General features: G+C 40.1%; 1 protein-coding gene across 1 annotated transcript in view; it reads left to right on the forward strand.

Annotated features, from left to right (window-relative positions):
• LOC124721262 (WASH complex subunit 4) overlaps positions 1-23,301 on the forward strand; it is a 178,161-nt gene that overhangs the window by 126,493 nt on the left and 28,367 nt on the right. Inside the window, exons 15-17 of the mRNA XM_047246139.1 lie at positions 5,315-5,558; positions 17,089-17,306; positions 22,621-22,801. Of these exons, the coding sequence (XP_047102095.1) occupies positions 5,315-5,558; positions 17,089-17,306; positions 22,621-22,801 (643 nt within the window). The remainder of the gene's footprint in view (positions 1-5,314; positions 5,559-17,088; positions 17,307-22,620; positions 22,802-23,301) is intronic.

A 23,301-nucleotide genomic window follows, 5' to 3' on the forward strand; every position in this document is an offset into this window, starting at 1 on the left:
AAGAAAAACGTCAATGCTTCCTCCGCAGGAAATTCGTGCACATACTTTTTCATCTGCGTCTTAAATGTGCGCACCATGCGCTCGGCTTCCCCATTCGATTGTGGATGGAAGGGGGGAGAGCAAACGTGCCGAATACCGAAGCGCCTACAAAAATCCTGGAAGGTCTGCGAAATAAACTGCGGTCCATTGTCCGAGACCAGGGTGATTGGCAGACCTTCCACAGAAAAGATTTTTGCTAGTGCCTGGATTGCAACTTCGGAAGTGGTGAGGAGCAGCGAACCACATACGGGAATAGGGAATAAGCATCAATGACAATGAGCCAAAAACCGTTGAGAAACGGGCCCGCAAAATCGATGTGAACACGTTCCCATGCTTGGGTTGCCGGTGGCCATGAAGAGAATGCCGCCCTGGGAGATGCTTGTTGGCTCGCACACTGGGAACAGGCGGCCACCAAGTGCTCAATTTCTCTGTCAATACCGGGCCAGTACACATGTCTGCGAGCCAAGGTTTTAGTACGTGAAACACCCCAGTGCCCCGCATGTAATAACATGAGGACCTCCCGTCGTAAACTTGCAGGAACAACCACGCGAGGAGCTGTATCATCAGTAGCCAGAAGGAGAATGCCTTCCAAGACCGAGAGGCGGTCCCGTAGAAGAAAATAATTACGAAGAGGGTCCGAGGCCCGGCCCGGAGGGCGGGAGGATCACCCCTGCTGAATGAGGCGAACTACTTGCCGGAGAACCGGGTCAGCTGCCGTTTCCCTGGCGACTCGAGAACTAGTGATCGGGAAGCCATCAACCGCTTGGCGGGACGCCACATCCAAATGAAAACACATAATCTCCTCTCGATCGAACGTAGGATCCGGGCCCACCGGGAGACGGGAAAGAGCGTCGGCGTTGGCATGCTGTCCTGTAGGGCGAAAATGAATGTCATAATAGTACTTAGAGAGGAACAAGACCCAGCACTGTAGTCTGTGGGCCGCCCTATCCGGAATCTGAGAGGCGGGGCCAAATAACGATATTAACGGCTTATGGTCAGTGATTAACTGAAACTTCGTGCCATACAAGAAAGGGTGAAACTTGGTAACAGCGTAGACAATGGCCAAAGCCTCTTTTCCCACCTGGGAGTAATGGGCCTGCGTGGGACTAAGCGTTTTAGACGCAAACGCCAGTGGTTGCTCGGAACCATCTGCGTTGCGATGGGCCAGGACCGCCCCCACCCCATCTGCGAATCGTCTGTAGCCAGGACCAACGGCTTACGGGGATCAAAAGTAGCCAAACAAGGGGCGGACGTGAGGAGGCCCTTCAACGAGGTGAACGCTCGCTCGCATGCAGGCGACCAATCAAAAGGAACACCCTTGCGCAGAAGGCAGTACAGGGGGTGGGCTATAGTGGAAGCCCTGGGAATGAACCGGTGGTAATAGGCTATCTTGCCTAAAAAAGCTTGTAACTCTTTCAGCGAAGCGGGCCGAGGAAGGTTGATGATACCTTGGACCAAACTTCCTAGTGGCTGGATACCGTGCCGAGAGATGGTGTAGCCCACATACTCAATGGATGACCTGAATTTGAGAAAGAGGGTGCGAAGGTTGTGCAAGTGTTCCTTTGTGCTGCGGCCTGTGACAATTATGTCATCCAGGTAATTAATACAATGAGGAATTGTCGACGTGACATGCTCAAGATAATGCTGGAATATCGCCGGGGCACTGGATATTCCAAAGGCCAACCGCTGGTAATGGTAAAGGCCAAACGGGGTGTTGACGACCGCCAACCGTTTGGAGTCCTCATCAAGTGGTATCTGATAAGCCTCCGACAGATCGATTTTCGAAAAATATTGGCCTCCCGCCACGGAGGAGAACAATTCATCAGCATGAGGCAAAGGATAGGTGTCCACCACCAATTGGGAATTAATGGTGGCCTTGAAATCGCCACAAAGACGTAATTTTCCCGAGGGCTTCCTTACAATAACGAGGGGCGAAGCCCACTCACTGGAAGAAATGGGAAGAACGACCCCTAGGGCTGTCAGCCAGTCTAGCTCTTCCTTTACCTGAGGGCGGAGAGCCAAGGGGATCTGCCTCGTGCGTAGAAAATGCGGGCGAGCCGATGCCTTCAACGTTAAGTGAGCTTCAAAATCTGAAACACGCCCCAGGCCCTCCTCAAAAATATCTGGAAAGTCGGAGATCAAAGATTCCAATGATTGATAGGGAACGTCTTCTGAGACCAACTGTATGGTGTCAGCGATAGAAAAACCGAAAGCTTGAAAGGCATCCAGGCCAAAAAGGTTAGCTGAGCTCGCATCACTGACAACAATAAAAGTAATAGGCCGAGTGACCGATTTGTAACTCACGTCGGCAGTGAATTGACTCAGTAGGGGAATGAACTGTTTACCATAACCGCGTAGACGCCGGTAAAATGGCGCCAACGAGGGCGATCCAAGGTCGGAATAAGTTTGTGCATTCAACAACGAAACTGCCGCGCCCGTATCGACTTGCAGTTGTAACCGGCGCGACCGAACTGACACCTCGATAAAGAGTTTGCGTGCCGATGCGTCGGGAGCCTGGCCCGATGAAACTACCTGAATGTCAACGTCTATGTCCTCTGTACCTGCTTCCTTCGATTCTTTTGAGGCTGAGCGGCAAACTTTAGCAATGTGACCTTTTCTATTACATTTGTGACAAACGGCCCAACACTGGGGGCACTCTGACCGATCATGGTGTATATAGCACACCGCACAGGACGGCAACAGGGGCCGGCGGCGGGAATTCTGTTTATGCGCCGTGCGGGAGCGGCTATAACGGCCGGATTGAACCGCTCGCACGTCGTCCACCCCCGACACGGTGGACGCGGCCGCGCTGCCCTGAACCTCCGCGACGTCGCACCACGCTTCCAGCTGTTGACCTGCTGCGTGAGACACTTCATACGATTGAGCAATGGACAGGACTTCCTCGAGGGAAGGGTTTTCTAACTGCAGGGCCCGTTACCGGACCTCCCTATCAGGGGCCGAACGAACAATGACGTCGCGTACCATAACGTGGGCTTACGACTCTCGCGACTGCTCCGTGACAAAATGACACTTGCGACTAAGACCGTGCAGGGTAGCGGCCCACGCCCGGTAAGACTGATGGGGCTGTTTCTTGCATTGATAGAACTCGACCCTAGCCGCCACAACATGCATGCGGCGGCGATAATATGAAGACAGCAATGAACACAATGCGTCAAAAGACAAGGACGAGGGTTCCTGCAACGGCGCTAGCTGCCGCAAAACTTGATACAGCGAGGGAGATATCCAAGACAAGAAGAGAGCACGACATACCTCCGCATCGGAAACATGAAACGCCTGGAAATGCTGCCGAAGGTGATGTTCATATGCGTCCCAATCCTCCGTCGTCTCGTCATATGGGGGAAAGGGAGGAGGGAATGGCGCCGGAGCAGACGGTGTGGAGATCAACGCCGGAAGCACTTGTTTCATGGTGGCCATGAGTTCCGTCTGCTGCGCAACCAAAACTCGCACCAAATCCTCCATGCCGTGGAGAAGCTGCGAAACCGGAACAACGACGCAACACGCGAAAGAACGACCCAACTCGTCGCCAATTGTGTAGTAACACTGTTCACGTTTACGTCGCACTGCACTTAGCGTAGACTGGGACTGTGTCCTAGGCATGCCCGATCTTGACTGACTGGGCACAGCCCGTGCTGCCGGAGTTGTTCTTGTTGTTGTTGTCATGCCGGCAGAGGTCGCGTCCAAATTCTCGCGTGCCCTCTGGTGGACGGGACTCTACTTGCGGCAACTACCGTCCGTGACGTGCCGTGCCAATGTGCGCCTCCCGCGATCTTTCTGGTGGCTACTACAATTTTTTTTTTTTTTTTTTTTTTTTTTAGCATTAACTTTTGAAATGTTTTGCTGTAGAAAAGAACATTAATGAATTTGCTTGAATCTTGTAGTCTGGTACACATAATGTAATTTCCAGTTAGTGTTGAGGACGACAGCAGCAAGACCATAGACAGCATTTTCATAGATTGTTTGCTAGTTTGATTGGCACTATGTGAGAAAAATTTGTAATGACATGTAAAATCATGATGCGCCGATTGTAATACTAAAAGGAACTGAGGCAGAGTTATAACCTAAAGTAGTGAACAAAGAATTCAGAGTATAATTCCACTTGCAAAACAGACATTTAAAGGCAACCTTGAAGGGTGTACTTGACAAGAAGGCTACAGTACAGACAACTTGAACAACAAATACAGTGCATTTCTTCAAACCTTTTTATCACTTTCTGTGCTAATTATTTTCTTTCAAACATTGCAGGCAGATACACAATACTAATAAGCAACCAATTTGTGGAATTAATGGCAATAGAACGTCATGTATGAGGAAACAGTAGCTGTTTCATAATATGAAGGACAATCTGAGCCTAGTTACAGGCAATACTAAAAAGTGTTGAATGTCATCAGATAGGCTAAAACAGTGCTTTACATCAAGAGAATAAAAAGTTCTCAGGACAATTTAAAAGTATATGGTCAGTTGTGAAATAGGTATCATGGCAGAGTGGGAGTACCCAGCATATTACATACGTATTACATGTGTCAAACATCACAATACATAAATATTTGCACTTGTCAGTGAGAATAAATTCTTGAAATGTATTTCGCTAAGCATGAAAAAAAAAATACTTAACTGGTGCAGCATTTCATTATTTAAACCAGAAACATTTGAACAACACAAAGGTGGCAACTGGAGCTACAAGTGACCAAACAACAAAACATGCAAAATGTGTCTTCAAGCTATCATTAAGAGAGCAACAATCATGAGGTTGCGCATGCGCAGTAGAGACTGAAAAAATGTTGTGACAGGTCATTATTCGAATGAACCTAGTTACTCACATCAGCCACCATGCCAAGTAGAGGTCAGCAGCAGAAAGAAATAGAGCACATATTATACTCACTTTTACTGATTCAGACCTTTTGAGTAGTCTGTCCTGGTTTCAAAAAACTTAGTTGCATAACATTTGTAAATACTGCTGAAAGACCAGTGCCAGGTCCGTATCAGGTTATGTCAGTTATGTCGGCTTTTTCTCCATGAACATTGTTTCAGAAAGAGTAAGTCATTGGAAAATTATAGGTATTTTAACATAAAATTGGCATGGAATTATCAATGTGAACATAGGAAATTTGACGGGAGTGATAAAAAATGTCATAAGTGGTGGAAAAATGTTAATTCCAGGAACATAAAAGCAGGGTTATACTATATTTTAAAATATTTATTCATTAATGATAGACTGTCAAATCTTGTTTCAGTAATGGTAAATATCTAATTACAGGTTAACTTCACCTATCAGTTTCTTCGGAAAAAGTTTTTTATTTTTTCCCAGTTCATGTATGATGAACACATAAAGTCACGCCTCATAAAAGACATACGATATTTTCGTGAAAACAAGAACCAGCTGGAATCAAAGTACCCATTTGACAGAGCAGAAAAATTCAATAGGGGAATCCGGAAACTGGGACTGACAGCTGATGGACAGAGTTATTTAGACAAGTTCCGTACACTTATTAGCCATATTGGTAAGTATGTTTTTTTTCATTTAATTAGGAAAGTATTAAATATTGCATGCTTTGTATTTGCACCAATCTCATACTGAACATTTATATAAAGTGGAGGACAAAACCTATCATAGCAGGTAGGGGATCGCCAAATCACGCAAAATTTTCCAGATAACAATAGGTTGGAAATCGGAGCTGCAGTCATAAAATGACTATCAGCAACAAGTCCACTACAGTATGTACATTCAAATTTATTTGCTCCAACTATTACCTATTATGCTAAAGAGCAAAGTTACTTACTAATGAAATTAGCCAAAGATAATGGCTTCAGCTCAATAATTAAAACTAGACAAACTTTAAATTATCATCCATGGTTGTTACATTTGATGTGAATTTTCTGTGATGTTTACTGGGTAAAGCTTCACTATTGCATAATCTACATTAAAAGTACTGTAAGGCCATAAATTAGTTAAGATAGTAAGCTGTAAGGCAGAAACTGCGCTGCAGTAAGATATTTGGCATGTGGTGCTATAAGGTGCAGTGGTGTTAATAGAAAAATTGAAAAGTGATTTGTTTTAATTTTTGGTGATGTATAGAGATCATAAATGAAAGTTTATTTTAACAAGTACAGTAGATCAGTATGTTGGAACTAAGACAGTGTGAAAAAGAAAACTGTGATAAATTTTTAACTCTCTTTTTTCTCAAATCAGATGCTTTAAACAAACATTTGGAAACCCACACACGCTACAAATTATTGTCGAGTCCTCAAAAATTCTTGTGACCAGCATTTAATAGATGGGGTCTTTCATAAAACCCCATACAAAAAGTACAGTGGTGTTGAATAAGACTGTCAGGGAGACCATTGTCGAAGACCACTGCATCGAATCAACCTACAACCAAACACTTTATTCAAACATCACTTGCCCACCAGAATGGAATAGAGGATATCACCATTCTGTTTGATCAAACTTTGATGTACATGGAGAGGAATTGTTTTGATAAGTATGAGCGATTCCACTTCTAAATATTGTAAATAATTGTGTCCATTTTATCAAGGAGATAGAATAAAAGCTCTATTCAAAATGTCGCAGATAATTCCTGACCAGACATTCAACAAAACTCTTTTAGTGACATTGTTTTTCAATTTTAATGGTGATTTTCAAGTACCCTCCAGTGACAGTTGTGGTCATTAAGTACTGCTTCTCTAGTAAAAATTCCATCATCCGTGAACAGGATGAAGTAGAGAAAATTCTTGTTATTTAGATGCTGCCTTAACACCCAGGCACAGAAACTTGTTCACCTTCAATAATCTTGTATTTTCAAAGCTTGAATCATTTGTCCATGGTAAGAATGTAAAATTTCCTTGTTGTAAAATGTAAACTTTCACGGCCCGAATTGTCACAGTTAATAAAATATTCTGGGCTAGTATGCTGTTGTCAAATGGATTTCACTTTAAAACCCAATGTTTCGTCCCCATCTGTGGAGGACATTTTCAAGGGATTCACACCCTGGCTTGCTACTGACTACAGCAAAATTTTGTGGGGTGTGAATCATCAGGTTTTAAAGTGAAATCCATTCGACCACAGCATAATAGCCAGGAATATTTTATTAATTGTGAAATCATTTTCCTTTGTGACATTCCAAGTAAACTGACAGGTGCTCTTCAACATATTCCAGAGTCCTCACTGTTCTTAGCCATCCTGTACGTGCCTGTTTTGCTGCAAACATGCCTTGTTTCTTTCAAGTGACGATCCCTAAAGTTGTTGACTGCTGATGGCCTTCTGTTTGCAAAATGTTCAACAAATTGTTTTCTCGTACCCACAGTGTTGCATTTCACTGCCCTGTAAGCAGTGTGAATTTAGACTTCCTCATTGTTTGTGTACCTGATCACCATGACTCCAGTGTGCTACAGTATAAGACAACAAATGCAATAGAGCACAAAAACCAAAACCTAACACAGCATCAGCTTTATCGGACAAAACCACACTACTAGACACACCCAAATGTGTTAATTTACCAGCCAAACTTCCATGTGCTCATTGGTGATTAACTGTCATTTTATGTCTGCATCTCCACATTGGTGTATTTTAGACCTATGGATATCATGAAGATTTTGCTCAGTTTGGCAATCCCTACCCTGCTCTGACCTAATCATCAGGTTTTTATATCAAATTTTGTTAAAGAAACATGAAAATTTAGACATTATGTGTGCCACGTATGTGTGAATCACTCAATGCACTTCTTTATTTATTGATGTAGGTCATTTCTTAATCGTGAGAGTGACTTTGTCCTTTTATAAAGTCCTAGGAAACTGCAACCAGTAATATTCTTACTTTTCACTGTTGTTTTAAATGTTTTGTATCCATTCTATCCATATTGTGTTAGTAGTAAGTAGAAAGCTAACAATAGTGGTCTCACACCCAGTCAAACCAAAGAGTTCAGTCAAAATAAGTCTGTTATATATTGGACTTAAAATATAGTGTGTGCCAAATGTAAATGACACAGAAATAGTGCACCAAACATCAGTCTTAAAACCAAGCACCAGCAGCTCAACATAGTGAGGAGGATTTTATGGTGTGTAATAGTGCTTGTTCTTAGAGTTTATATGACCGTTATACTGTATTTATCTGATTATGAGCCGAGGTTTTTTTCCAAATTAGTCATTCAAAAAACACCGGGTTATTTCTTACATTCACAGATTAAACTATTGCTGCTGAGGTTAACATTTTTACATTGTTAAATAGAGTATATGGGGGTAGTCTTTCACTTGCAGATGAAGCTCTGGATATTGAGGTCATGTGCAGATTTATTTTGAAGAATTCGAAAAAGCAGCACTGGGGAAACTATACTCACTTTTGAACAGGTTCAACATCTCCCGATACACCAAAGCGCACAACACAGTATTGACATTGCTCGAGCAGTCACGTGAAATTTGACTTGCACGGCACTACTGCAAGGGATGTGTGAGAAACTATGAACTAGCCACTACAACAATCTGTTGCTCTACTTAAAATATGTGACAGTATTGTCAAACACAGGAGGAAATAGCTCTACATTCTAGCATCTTACAAACTGTTGTATTTGAACAGGTTTGCAATAAAAGTTCTCATACATGTATGGATACTGTGTACAAACATTAATTCTGCTGTGATTCCTGAGTTTCTCCTGGTGTATTGGGTTAATCAAGAGTAAATCGAGCAAACATATAGTTGTGATGACCACGGCGGACAGAGCCATCACACCGACGTCATCTCAGATGCTGTCGCAATCTGTTCCACTGCGCAACCATGGCGCGGACAGCGGAGGGAGCGCGCCACAGGCGGAGGGTATTTAAATCGGCCGCCGCCGCAACCGAACCCAGTTCCCTCTGAGCAGCCATAGCATAAGAATCTCCGTGCCGGCACGTTCACAGGAGCTCAGTCCGTCAGTTCACCTGATGATGGCGAAATGTATGATTGCCGAAATATTGTGCCCGTTGGACACTGTAGACTGGTAGTACACCAGTGGATATTTTGATTAATTCTGCTTTTTAAATAAAGAGAACATTCAAAAGCAGAAATGTTGTCCTTCAGAAAACATTACTTGATTCTGAACCCATAGCAATATTTTATTTGATTGTGAGAGATTGCAGTGATTTATTAATTAGATTGCAAATCAGAAATTCAGTTGCTGCTCACATATGAGAATACTGGGTAAAAACGTTACCAGCTTTGCAACAAGATGGTGACATTCAGGTGAAACAGGAAGGAAAATTAATCCAGAATGAAATGTCTGACAAATGAAATCATTCATATTGAACTGACTGTAATTGTTGTGAGAATAAATTACAGTGCAAGAGCCAAATTGAAGATGGTACCAATAGATGTCAGTAGATCCTGGGCCGAGTGAAAGTAAGAGAATTGGACTGAATCCTGATTGCTCTCTCTTATTTCCGTATTAGTTGCTGTTGTTACATATGACTTGCATCCTAGAAGATATTAAAGTCTGTTTTTCACAGTTGCTCAAGCACAGCACTGTGGAAAGTTTTGAAGGGGAACACTGATATCAGGTTGGCTGAGAACTAGAGGAGTGCAAGGAGTGGAGCCATGAGCAGGCAGAAAATTACCTCTTGTTGCCAACCATGTTTACTCTGGCTTTTTAGGAACATCATCCATTTGTAGTTAGAATTGAATTGACATTAAAATTGGACAAATACTCAACAGAAGTAGTCATTTCCGCAGGAGACAGTAAAAATGTAAATAGGGGCAAGTGACGTACTTATGTGTTTCGTGGTACAGTGTTGTCGACGCTGACCATGAGGCATGATGGGAATGAACCGGGGTGCCTCAGCTTCTGGTTCTATGCAGCCAATGAGAGAGCAGTGAGTAGATGATATGTTTGGAAGAGACAGTGAAACATTCTCAGGTCAGTATAGAAGTGAAATCGAATATGTACGTAGATAGAAACAGCTGTGTTAGGTCCCACAGTAACCATGACCTCAGAAATTGCAACATTTTGTAAGAAACAGCCAAATATTTGTGACAATGAAGGTATAAATTTCTCAGCTGTGCCATTAGTATTATTATTATTATTATTATTATTATTATTATTATTATTATTATTATTATTAAAAGTAGTGGCACCACAGATGACAGGGTTAGTAAGCCAAAGTTTAGAAAAGAAAGCAGTCTGAAAATTAATGTAAATGATTTCTTTCCATTTAATTTGTGTCTCCTTGTTTTATCAAAATGTAGACAACCAATAAATGGCATAATTTTAGAATAAGTTAACATTATAACTTTTTAGGCTGAATACTTTGTCAGTAAAACAGTTTGTAATTTTGATTAGTCAGAATATTTGGAAAATAAATTTTTCTCAAGCTTCTTGAAAAAAGGATGTGGTCTTATAATCAAGGTCATTTTATACGCGTGTAAATATGATAATTGCCCTTCTTTTGAGAGCTCACATACCCAGACCAACTGAGCCAGGACACATCCTAAGAAATGAAACAGTAAAGATACAAATGTACAACACCACTTCTTTCAAAAACCACTGGCTGAATGGAGCACACACAGGTTGAACTGGCTGAGTACCTGGGTATATATTTATTCAAATCTTCTATTAGTCCATCTCGTCTTCTCCTTTTTCCCCTCCACACTTATCACCCCCATCCCAATAGTAAGTTGCTGGTTCTTACCCTTGTGACATTTTTTCTGTATAGTAACGTGTACAATGTTGGACTGAAATCAGTTCACAAGTTTAGGAGCAGCTTCTTGCCCATAGCTTTGCCCACATACACTCTTTTAACATACACTGGTGTCCAAAATTAAAGCAACAAACTGTTATTTCCCCATCACATGTCTAATTCACAATATAGTAATACAGACCAAACACATGTTGTTAAGATTGTGTTCTGCACAGAAGATGGCATTCCAGTCAGTGGGCAACCACGTCAGCAATGATGTCAGGGCACCCACAATTGCTGTGTACACAGTCACAGACTGTGCAGTATAGCACAGAGAAGACACTCTGCTGTGGAGGGCCATAGGAAGAATGGAAGCAGGAGAGTCACAAACTGTTGTGGCCCAATGACTTAATGTGAATCGTTCTGTTGTTTCTCAAATGAGGCAACAGTTTATACAGACACAAACTGTATTACGGAGACCAGGACAGGGTCAGCCACATGTGACATCAGAAAGAGTGAACTGTTATTGGGCTGTAAGGGCACGGCGGTACCGCCTTAGTACTGCACTGTGACTGGCATCTGGCCTCACAGCATTCCCTGAATATGTTGTGTTAAGGCAAACTGTGTACAGAAGGCTTCAGCAGAGTGGCCTTTATTGTTGGAGACCTGCTTTCTGTTTACGTCTGACGTGTCTTCACAGAAGGAAACATCTAGGGTGGAGCCGTCAACATGCCACCTGGACAGTCGAATGGTGGGACAATGTTCTTTTCACAGTGGAATCCCAATTTGGTCTTGAGAGTGATTCTCGATGGATTCGCATCTGGAGGGCACATGGAACATGATTTCGGGACCCAAACATCGTGGAAAGAGACCGATATCGAGGTGGATCCCAAATGGTGTGGGCAGGGATTATTTCGACCACTCGAACACCTCTTCATGAAATTGTATGAGTGAATAAGCAAGATTTAATTGCTGTCAAGTACCATGAGGGAATCTTGGGATGTCATGCAGGTTGTTGTGAGGTGCTGTGGGCTCAGACTTGTTATTGATTGAAGATACTGCTCGACCTCATAGAGTGCGGGTGTTTGATGTTTTTTTTGGAAACGGAAGATATTGCACACATGGAGTGGCCTGCTTGTTCTCCCAATACGAATTCCATATAGCATGCGTGGGATGCATTAGGGAGATGGGTTGCATCATGTCAGCATCCACCAGCCACTCTCCAAGACTTGCTAGCAGCTCTGCAGGAAGAATGGATGTTATTGCCTCAACATGAGATTGATGACACCAATTGCAGCATGTCCCATCATTGTGAGGCCTGTATTGGTGCCAGAGGTGGTGACACCCTATGCTGAGCACATTAACCAGTTGTCAGAATGTGTGTGCAAACCCATTAAGTTGAAAAAAACGAAGAGCATTGTTGTCTACCTTTATGCATGTTGCAGTTGATTACATTCTGTATTCTTTACATTGTTTCTACTTTACTATCACCTGCATATACTGTTTTGTGGCAAAATAAACATAACCCTGCAAAATTTCCATCTGTTGTTTTAATTTTGGACACCAGTCTATATGTAACGTACTATATAACCATCCCACTTCGCACGTGAAGCATTAAGTTTCAATTGTCGAACAACTTGTTTATAATATGTAGTGAGGAGTGAGATAAGGCATGACTCTCTCAATCTGAGTTATGGTGTGCCTCACTTTTGGAAAGAATTTCCAATGAGCAAATTAAGACTTCATGTTATCGAGCCATAGCAAGTCTCGGTTTACAATCTTAATTGGATTCTGGAGAACGCATACTCCTCAGTCTTTTAGCCATTTTGGTATATTCAGAGAGACCTGACCATTTTCCAGGTATTTTTATTCATAAACGAAACTAAATCAAAATGTAATTAGTATGCACCAGAATCAAAAAACCAACTTCATAAATTCGTTTTTCCTAGCAAAAATATAAATAAGATCTATCAGAAGAGGCAAAGCAATGTCATTAAGTTTTTAATACATGAAGCAAACTCAGTAAATCCATATATCCCAGCCAAGTAAATTCAGTGGTATTGTATTCATAAGGATAAGACTGCAGTGCATAGTTCAGTATCTAATATAAACTTCCAAAACTACATCTATCACAGAGTTAAAAAAACCTAGCAGTGCTGTCTGTGGCCGGCCGGTGTGGCCGAGCAGTCTTGGCACTTCAGTCTGGAACCGCGCTACCGCTACAGTCACAGGTTCAAATCCTTCCTCAGGCATGGATGTTTGTGATGTCCTTAGGTTAGTTAGGTTTAAGTAGTTCTAAGTTCTAGGGGACTGATGACCTCAGATGTTAAGTCCCATAGTGCTCAGAGCCATTTTTGCTGTCTGTTGAGTCTTTAGTGTACTACGAAACTACTAACAGTGCCACATTTATTGTTTCTTTAAAGTAATATGATGTAAGTATTTAACATCCAAACTACTAAGCTGAGCACACTATTTTTGAGAAAATATTAAATTGTGCAATCTGTCTTTTTTTGTGTGTTTGAATTTTGATAAAATAAGGCCTATACATTTCCCCAAGCTGTACTCAAGTTACATTTGAAGACACCTTGAAAATTCAGCTGCTGGTTTTGAGAATAGCGTGTTCAGACAGACGTGATGGTTTTACAGTTTTATTACTAGTATAAATTTTCCTTTTGTTATGCTTATGGTGTTAATTTTTTCATGTGAACATTTGTGGGTATGTTTCCATTTTCTTGTATTTTCCATCCTTCCCTAGATAACCTGTTGCAGTTTCTTTGATTGGGTTTTGATAGTTTTATTCTGTAAGTTGGTGAATAACAGAACAGCATAGATCTTTGGTTATGCAGTGGAGATCACAATTGTTTGGCATTCCCAGTCACAGTATTTACTTCTCCCCCCCCCCCCCCCCCAAAAAAAAAAAAACACCTCCAGCTTCCAACTTTTTATTGGCTTCCATTGTAGCTCAGTAAATCAGCAAAAATTTTTTGGGATCTCCAGCTTATACCTGGTGCAACATGTCCCAGTCTGAGGAATTTCTCAACATGATTCCAAAGCTCCAAATTCTACTCTGTTTCTTTTATTTCTGTGTGATTTTCTGTAATAGTTCCCCTTGTGTTTTAAAGCAGAAGACAAGCTAGAGGAAATTTCAATAGTTCAGTACTAAATAATAATAATAATAATAATAATAATAATTATTATTATTATTATTGTTATTATTATTATTATTATTATTATTATTATTATTACTGCATGTGACTCATCGGCCTGGTTCAAGTCTTTTAATTATCGCCACTTAGAAAACTTGCATTTTCCTAACCTACCAGGGAAAGGGGACCAACAGTTTAATGTAAAATCCAAACTACATGTCGTTCTTCATGAATCTTAACAGCATTGAGAGGAGAAGGCTGAATTAAAGACAGTATTGAAAATGTATTGTTGAAAAGATGTAGCCAAAACCATCACTGTCACACAGTTAGCTCTGTGTTGATTATTTTTTTTACCATCTTCATTTCACTAATTTACAATAAGAGTAAAGTTATGTAATCAATAATGTTTGAACATACTGTGCATGCTTACATGTGACTGCATTCGATTCCTTTATATCACGGGAAGATTGATAACATTCATTTAGTTATGCATATGTGTTCAACAAGAAAAAAAGAAAATACATAAAAAATGGAGTTACATCCTAAATTTTACTTTCAACTTTTGCAAAAAAAAAAAAAAAAAATGAAAGAAAGAAAGAAGTATATTTACAACCAGCTTCCATTAACCATGTAGATTCCAGCTTTAAATTTATTATTAAGTACGTCACCCAGGACCTCTTTACAAGAATAGCAGCAGTTGTTGTAAAAACATTATAAATCAAGATTGAAAATCAATGTAGGCAGTAGAATAATCAGATGTTATTTCAAATTCCACTCATTGTAAAATGTGTGACTATTTCTATGATGTATGTTTTTTGACCACTTTTATGGGAGGTTTCATATGACTCTGCGGTTTAGGTTTGATCACTTGTAGATAAGCTCCTTCATTTTCATTATAATAATAGTAGTTGCATCATATTTTGTGTCCCTTTTGAGGTATATAGGTATGGATCTGTGTGTGTGTGTGTGTGTGTGTGTGTGTGTGTGTGTTTTTTCTGTACACAGGGTGTCTCAGAAGGAATGGTCAGTATTCAGGTATATGACAGAAATGATCATTTGAAGCAAAAATGTCAAATAAATGTGGGCTCAAAAATGCAAATGCTGTGAGCAGTTGTTTATCTTTGCTACTGTGAAACACCTCTTCCTCTGAACATGTGCACGTTGTCCTGACGGTAAGCATTTTAGAGCCCATGTTTATTACACTTTTTCCCCCCCCTCTATACGACACCCTTCACAAAATGTAGAAAGAAAAGAGCTTGCAGAAGGAGAGGTTAGTTTCACAATATTGTAGTGCTTGTAGCTCTTGAGGTATACATTTTAGAGCCAGTGTTTACTTGAGCTTTTTTGCTTCAAATGATTATTCCTGTCATATCCCTGAATATTGACCCTACCTCCTGGGACAGCCTGTATGTACTATGTCCAAGCACCCTTTGACAAGAAAACCAAGAATAGCAAAATTAGTGTCTTGCAGATACATAATTATTTTTTTACTTGGTGAAAAACATGTTGATGGTGTTGGTATTTCTCCAACTTTTCCTCTCTAAGTGGTTAGTCAGCAGCTGAGGTGACTATGCAACTATGGAAAAGGCTATCTTCAACCACCAAGATGAAGCTGTAGACCAAGTGAAGTCCTCCATCCCTATTTGTGACAGGGCAGCTGACTGTGTTGACATCACTGTGATATGTAAGAAGCCAGGTTTGCTTCTTGATGGTTCACGAGTGCTTTATTTGGTCACAGAGCCAATGGCACATTGAATGTAGTGTTCAATAGAGATGAAAGTGGAAGTGACAATCCAGGACAAGCTGCTTAGTCAGCAGATGATTGCTGGAAATTAGAACACTAACTTTGAAGTACATAAGGGAAGGAAGGTACAGGTTTAATGTTGCCTTAGTGATATCATTGGAGATATTGCACAAATACAAATTTGAAAAGGTATTTTCAGAAGTAGAAAAATCTAAATTTGATTGCCCATATTGGTTTTTGAATTTCGTTTCTCTCAAATATGAGTCCATAAGCTTAACCATTATGCAGCCATTGTCAGTAAGCTTCACTGTGTTGAGCATTTGAGAACATAAGTGTGTGAACACTAAAGTAAACACTAGCTGATCCCAGCCCCACTGTCTCCTCTTCTACACTACTTCTGATCTGATAACAACAAATAACAGATCTTCCCACAATCTACTTGTGTCTGTAAATGTCTCAGCAAGAAGAGTCCTGTGCCCTCTGGCTCATCAAGCACATATAATTAAGTCATGACTAGCCATATTCCGAATGTGGAGGATAAAGGCATATGATAATCATAGAGTTAATAATAATCACATCATCATTTGCACAATTCTCTTTGCTAGGTACTGTGAGCTGCTTTCTAAAATGCATTATTTTGTATAATTCTTCTGTAATCTTGATACCTTGTGAGATCTGTATATAAAATGTGTGGCTCTTTGTTTCTGCATGAGCCACTTTTACACTGACCCTGTTACAGGACATCTCGCATATGTTAGTTTTTTTCCCTTGTTATCAGTGTCTTTTTCCACAATTACTTTAGTGAAGAAATGTGCATTTGTTGTTACTTTTTCAGTATCCAAGATAGTAGTGCAAGTATTGAACAAGTATTAAATGGAGCAGAATGGCAAACCTTCCCATTTTGAGCCTAGAGGCTCTTCAAAGGGATATTCTCTTCATGTAAATAAATGTTTGTAGTGTTTATAAGAAACAAAACATGTATCCTACCCAGCATGTTTTATACAGAGGGCTGTAACAACATGTTAAGGGAAATACTGAATATACTTGGAAATTTTAAAAAAGGAAAATAAACTGTCACAAGAAATAGTTCACAGTTTATGGTTACAAGTAGTTTCATACATTAATGTTCACAGTAGTGAAAGGACTCAGTTCTTTACATATGTTTGTATACAGTGTAAGCAGTGATTTAAATAAAATGTTGGAAGCAAAAGAAAAGCAGAAATAATATGGAAAGATTGGCAATGACTGGAAAACCCTGAGGAAAAGATGTAGTTTGAGTTGAAGTGATCCTGGTGGAAAGTGGAATTAATTATGCATGGAATGCTTCTCAGGCACTGTGTGTGTGTGTGTGTGTGTGTGTGTGTGTGAGAGAGAGAGAGAGAGAGAGAGAGAGAGAGAGAGAGAGAGAGAGAGATTTCATGCATATATCTCTCCTGTATTTGTGTAGAGAGACTTTTTTAATTACATTAGATATTTAAAAATCTATTTGCTCTCCAGGAAATGCTATGGGTTATGTGCAGATGATAAGATCGGGTGGACTTCATTGCTGCTCAAATGCTACAAGCTTTATACCTGATCTGGATGATGTTGTGAACTTTGAAGATCTCTGTGAAGAAGAAGGTTTGTCTCGTGAGTGCTGTGAAGCTGCTAAGAGACTTGATCAAGTTATTAGTAATTTAACAAGAAACTTTGCTGAAGGAACAGAATACTTCAAGGTTAGAACTTGATCTTCTCAAGTGACAAATTATTCTGATATAATGTAACTAAATTTGAAGATAAAGTAATTTTAAATATCTGAAATTTTTTGCCTGTCTTTGTTATACTTCTGTATGTTAAGATTGCTGAAATTGTTGGTCAGTCATGCAACCATTTGTGTATTTTTCTTTTTAAAATTCAGTCTTGATCGCTCCACGTACGCTACAAGCAAGAACATAGGTGACTGGTTTCGGTCATATCACATGACCATCATCAGACCTGTAATTAAATTTAGAAAGTAATAGAAACCTTAGTAGATTGACAGTAAAATATGACAAAATACTTATAAGGATAAAATACTATAAGACTTGTTATACCCATGGCATCCTTCGAAGATGGTAGGTGGAGCACTCTTCTCAGCTGCTGTGATGTCAACTGGTGCCAGCCAGTGACGGGCATACACTTAAATACGAAGGTGCTCCGCCTACCTCTTGTCCCTCTACCTCATGTCAATCAATCAGTGTAAAACAGGTTCACATAATCGTTAAAAAAAGGTAGAATAATAACATAAAAATAGTTATGTATAAAATATTTCTTTACAACCATGGAACAACTAAAATATTGTGTAAAACATAAATTAAAAGCTTTAAAATAACTGTACAGATGATGTATACTCAGTGTGCCCTCTATCTATGGGCTAAGGTGGTACTACCACAATGGTTTCACAGTCAACGATGTTGTGAAGGACTTTGGCATTGCGGCATCATATCGATATGTGAGTTGTGACTTGACTGCAAGTATACATCTATGCTTGATTCAGTCTGTCTGTCTTACATTAAATTGATTTGTCACTGGTGATATATGTAATAATGAAATGATCAGCTGCAGAGTGCTATAATGTTACATACACTTTCCAAAATGTCATAAAACTGATTTATTAAAAATGGAGTCATATTTCGTAATATTTCTAATTGGAAGTTTAAGATCGTGTAATAAGGTACATTCCTGCGATGGATACAACTGGGTCCTATGATTTTCTGAACAAAAGAGTACATACGTATTCATAGAATTTTGTCAAAGAGATCATAAAAATTTTTTTCACGAAAATCCAACTGTTCATTGAGAAACACTGATGGTTCATTTCTATAATGGGCATATATCTCGATCTCCTCCAAAATATTTAATAATAAGCCTTTATTAGCGTAATGAAGGACTTGCAAATTCTGTTGTACCGTCCCTTTGGCATGCTTATTAAAAGTTATGTGATGGCCGAAGACTGATTTTGCTCATGCGGTACCTGATGTATGTTCTTTGTATCATATAGTAAAGCTCTGGCCTGTTTGGCCAATGTTTATTAAAATTGTTCATTTGTGTATGTTTGGTGTAGTCCTTAGTCACTTGTTTGGTAATCAGCTGAAAGTGAATTAAATCAGGTGTGCAGTGTAGAAGCATAACTGAATTTGAAGTTTATCCTTTTCACTTGTTGCTTTAATAATATACGATAATGATGGAAGCTGAAGAATTGAAACACCACTGCAGCGCTATGGTCAACATTTATGCGGTGGTGTAATGGTCAGCATTTCTGCAAGAAGACCCGGATTTGAGTCCCAGCTGTCACACAAATTTTAATTCATTTCTTCAGCTTCCCACATTATCGCAGATAAAGATGAGACTAAATGTCTTGCAGTTGTTTTAAGCTTCATGTTATCTTCACGCTTGCATAACCATCTGTACCTTTTCTTGCTCTTCATGTACCTATAATATAGCTTGTTACCATATTTTTATTGTTATTTCCTGTTACCATAATTGACAGTTCAATGTTTTCTCTTGTTAGGTTGTATTTGTTGGCAGAAAATGGACAAAGTACAGCAGCACTTCACAGGATGTTATGCTACATACATCCACACTGAAAAGTAGTACATTCACAAGAATGAAAAATGCTGTTTAAAAAAATCAAATTACAGCAGTGGACATAGCAGATATCACACAAGTACACTACTGGCCATTAAAATTGCTACACCAAGAAGAAATGCAGATGATAAACGGGTGTTCATTGGACAAATATATTATACTAGAACTGACATGTGACTACATTTTCACACAATTTGGGTGCATAGATCATGAGAAATCAGTACCCAGAACAACCACCTCTGGCCTTAATAACTGCCTTGATACGCCTGGGCATTGGGTCAAACAGCTTGGATGGCACAAGTACAGCTGCCCATGCACCTTCAACACAGTACCACAGTTCATTAAGAGTAGTGACTGGCGTATTGTGACGAGCCAGTTGCTCGGTCACCATTGACCAGACGTTTTCAATTGGTGAGAGATCTGGAGAATGTGCTAGCCAGGGCAGCAGTCGAACATTTTCTGAATCCAGAAAGGCCTGTACATGACCTGCAACATGTGGCCGTGCATTATCCTGCTGAAATGTAGGGTTTCGCAGGGATCGAATGAAGGGTAGAGCCACGGGTCGTAACACATCTAAAATGTAATGTCCACTGTTCAAAGTGCCGTCAGTGCGAACAAGAGGTGACCGAGACATGTAACCAAAGACACCCCATACCATCATGCCGGGTGATACGCCAGTATGGTGATGACGAATACATGCTTCCAATGTGCGTTCACCACAATGTCACCAAACACAGATGTGACCATCATGATGCTGTAAACGGAACCTGGATTCATCCGGAAAAATGACGTTGTGCCATTTGTGCACCCAGGTTCTTCGTTGAGTACACCATCGCAGGCGCTCCTGTCTGTGATGCAGCGTCAAGGGTAACGGCAGCCATGGTCTCCGAGCTGATATTCCATGTTGCAGCAAACGTTGTTGACCTGTTGGTGCAGATGGTTGTTGTCTTGCAAACGTCCCCATCTGTTGACTCAGGGGTCGAGACGTGGCTGCACGATCCATTACAGCCATGCGGGTAAGATTCCTGTCATCTCGACTGCTAGTGATACGAGGCCGTTGGGATCCAGCACGGCATTCCGTATTACCCTCCTGAACCCACCGATTCCATATTCTGCTAACAGTCATTGGATCTCGACCAATGCGAGCAGCAATGTCGCGATACGATAAACCGCAGTCGCGATAGGCTACAATCCGACCTTTATCAAAGTTGGAAACATGATGGTACGCATTTCTCCTCCTTACACGAGGCATCACAACAACGTTTCACCAGGCAACGCCGGTCAACTGCTGTTTGTGTATGAGAAATCGGTTGGAAACTTTCCTCATGTCAGCACGTTGTAGGTGTCGCCACCGGGGCCAACCTTGTGTGACTGCTCTGAAAAGCTAATCATTTGCATATCACAGCATCTTCTTCCTGTCAGTTAAACTTCGGATCTGTAGCACGTCATCTTCATGGTGCAGCAATTTTAATGGCCAGTAGTGTATAAGCTGTAGCACAAAATAAATATTCGTGAATCTCTTACTACAAAATGTATGAAGCTGCAGGTACTGCTTATAGTTACAAATGTTCGTTCAGAAAGAGTTGATGTGTGTTACCACTTTGACTTCATTGAAATGCACCTCTGGTGTAGAATCAAACTGCTGATTTACGTTTCCATCACAGGAAACTGATTACCAAATAGGCTGAGTAGTGATTCTAAATTGCCACATATAAAACTATTAAATATATGATGTAGCATTGCCTATTGATCTTCAAAGTCATTTCATTTCAGTGAAAAGTGTTGATAGACAAAATGGTCAGTGTAATATTATTTTGCACGTTATTGAGCTAACTTGTTCACAGTCAGTATAAACACAAGTAAATTGTACATGGCTGTAAATGAATGACTTAGTGCATTTGTGATAGTGGTGTGCAAATAATAAGGTCACTTGATGTTTTCTGTGCAGAGAGAGACCTGGCATACCTTCTAATGGCAGATATGTGCTCTGTCTTTGTCCCACACCACACACTCTAGCCATTGCTGGTCCTAGGAAATTGCAATGTTGGGGTAAGGGCCATGTTTGGCAAGTGTTTCTGCTTCTGGCTCGGTCCAGGAAAATTTGTATGCTTCAAAAACTGTCAGTCACTTGTTAACGCAATATTTGTGATTTCCTTATGCCACCCCCAATGTACACTACAGTGGCTAAACACTTGTAGCATACCTAAAAACACAAAAAAGTGATGCTAAATGTTCTATGCACATCTCAAAGCATGTGCAACAGACACACACTGCAGAAAGACACTGTTGACTGTTGCATCATGTGGTAACACTGTCCCTTGCTTCTACACATCACCCGTCAGGTTCTCCAGGATGGTGGTTCATGTTCAGTCAGGCCACCCTCATTTAAGTTTTTTGCAGTGTTTCTAAATTGCTTCAGGCAAATGTCAGGATGGTTCCTTCAATAAAATCTCCACTGACCCCCCCCCCCCCCCTCTCCCCCCGTCCTCTCCTCACCAAAGATGTGTGTTTATTCTCTGTATGTATGAATGATGATTTTCCTTGAATTACGCTGACAAATCCTATATCATTGAATGATGAAATCAGTTGTGCTAATACCAAAGTATTTCAGCAGTCACAAAATTCTGTAGTATATTAATATGCATTAGTTTGAAGAGAGAACAAAATTCATAACAATGTATGCAAAGAGTTTAACTACAATGTAAAATAGATTTGACTCTGTCAAAGAACTGTTTGGATTGTTGTGGGAATTAACTGTATTTTAGTTGCAGTGGGTTCTATAGCCAAAACAGGTTTTCTGAATGATAACAATGAGCTCTACTGTAGTGTACTATACTCACTTGAAAATGGCTACACAATCAAAACTGTGTGGCAATGGCGATTCCAAAACAAAAGGATAGCATAATGTAACAAACAACAGCCAGTATGATAGTGTACCATCATTCAGAAATTAACTATATCTGTACTGGAGTCAAACTGAGTGCAGCATATTTTTGGCAATAAAACTAATGTAGATTAGTGAGTACCAGAGTAGCAGAACAACCTCAAAAAAATCATGAGATAATACATAACAAGCATTTATCACTGGGCTGAATGTGTGATATGTGTTTGCAAGTGCCTCTGGATCTTTTGAGCATGGCAAGACTCAAAATAGTGGTTAAATAACACACCAATAACACAGTAAATTAGTGATACCTTGAAACGTATGGAAAGTTCCGGTTGAGAAGTAAGAATTATTTAGGAATAAAGGAGACAACGCAGCTTGATATCTTGAAATGTTTTTTTTAATGTTTGATGAAAAATTCAAAATCTTGTATCACCCAGTGTGTGTGTGTTTTATAGGGTGGTTTTCTATTTACCCACATTCCATTACATTTATTTTTATATGAAGTATATATTCTTATTTCTGTAATTTTTTTTTAGCTTCTGGTTGATGTGTTTGCACCTACTTTTCGGGATCCAAAAAACATTCACCTGAGGAATTTTTTTGCCATAATTCCACCACTAACCATAAACTTTATTGAACATTCCATAACATCTAAAGAGAAGATGAGTAAGAAGAACAAAGTTGGAGCAGCCTTCACTGACGATGGTTTTGCCATGGGTATGTCCTTTTAAATCCTGAAGCTTATAGTAATTACTACATTTTGTTTCCTTTCATTCTCTGTAATTACTGTGAGGTTGAAATATTGTTTTCTGAACTCTGTAATGATGCAGACATTTGACAAGTACACTGTACTACAATTTCTAAGAACTTGTTGGAAGCATTTCAGATTCATCATACAGTTATGGAATTAATCATAGTGAGTTTGCTATTTCAATAAAATCAAGCTGGCTAATCTGTGAGGGATTGATGTACTAGGTTGTAGAATGCCAATTCTGAAGTAATAGATGTGAAAAAAATATACCCAAAAGTGGTCCTGGAAGATATGTACCATTGCAACATGCTAAACAATACAAATTATGGATACAATATTACTGGAACGTACCCACACAAAATCACACATTTGCTGTACATGGATGATCTAAAACTACTGGCAGCAACAAATCAACAACTCAACCAGTTACTAAAGATAACAGAAGTATTCAGCAATGATATAAATA

The sequence above is a fragment of the Schistocerca piceifrons genome, chromosome X (assembly GCF_021461385.2).
Source record: "Schistocerca piceifrons isolate TAMUIC-IGC-003096 chromosome X, iqSchPice1.1, whole genome shotgun sequence".
NCBI classification, from domain to species: Eukaryota; Metazoa; Arthropoda; class Insecta; order Orthoptera; family Acrididae; genus Schistocerca; species Schistocerca piceifrons.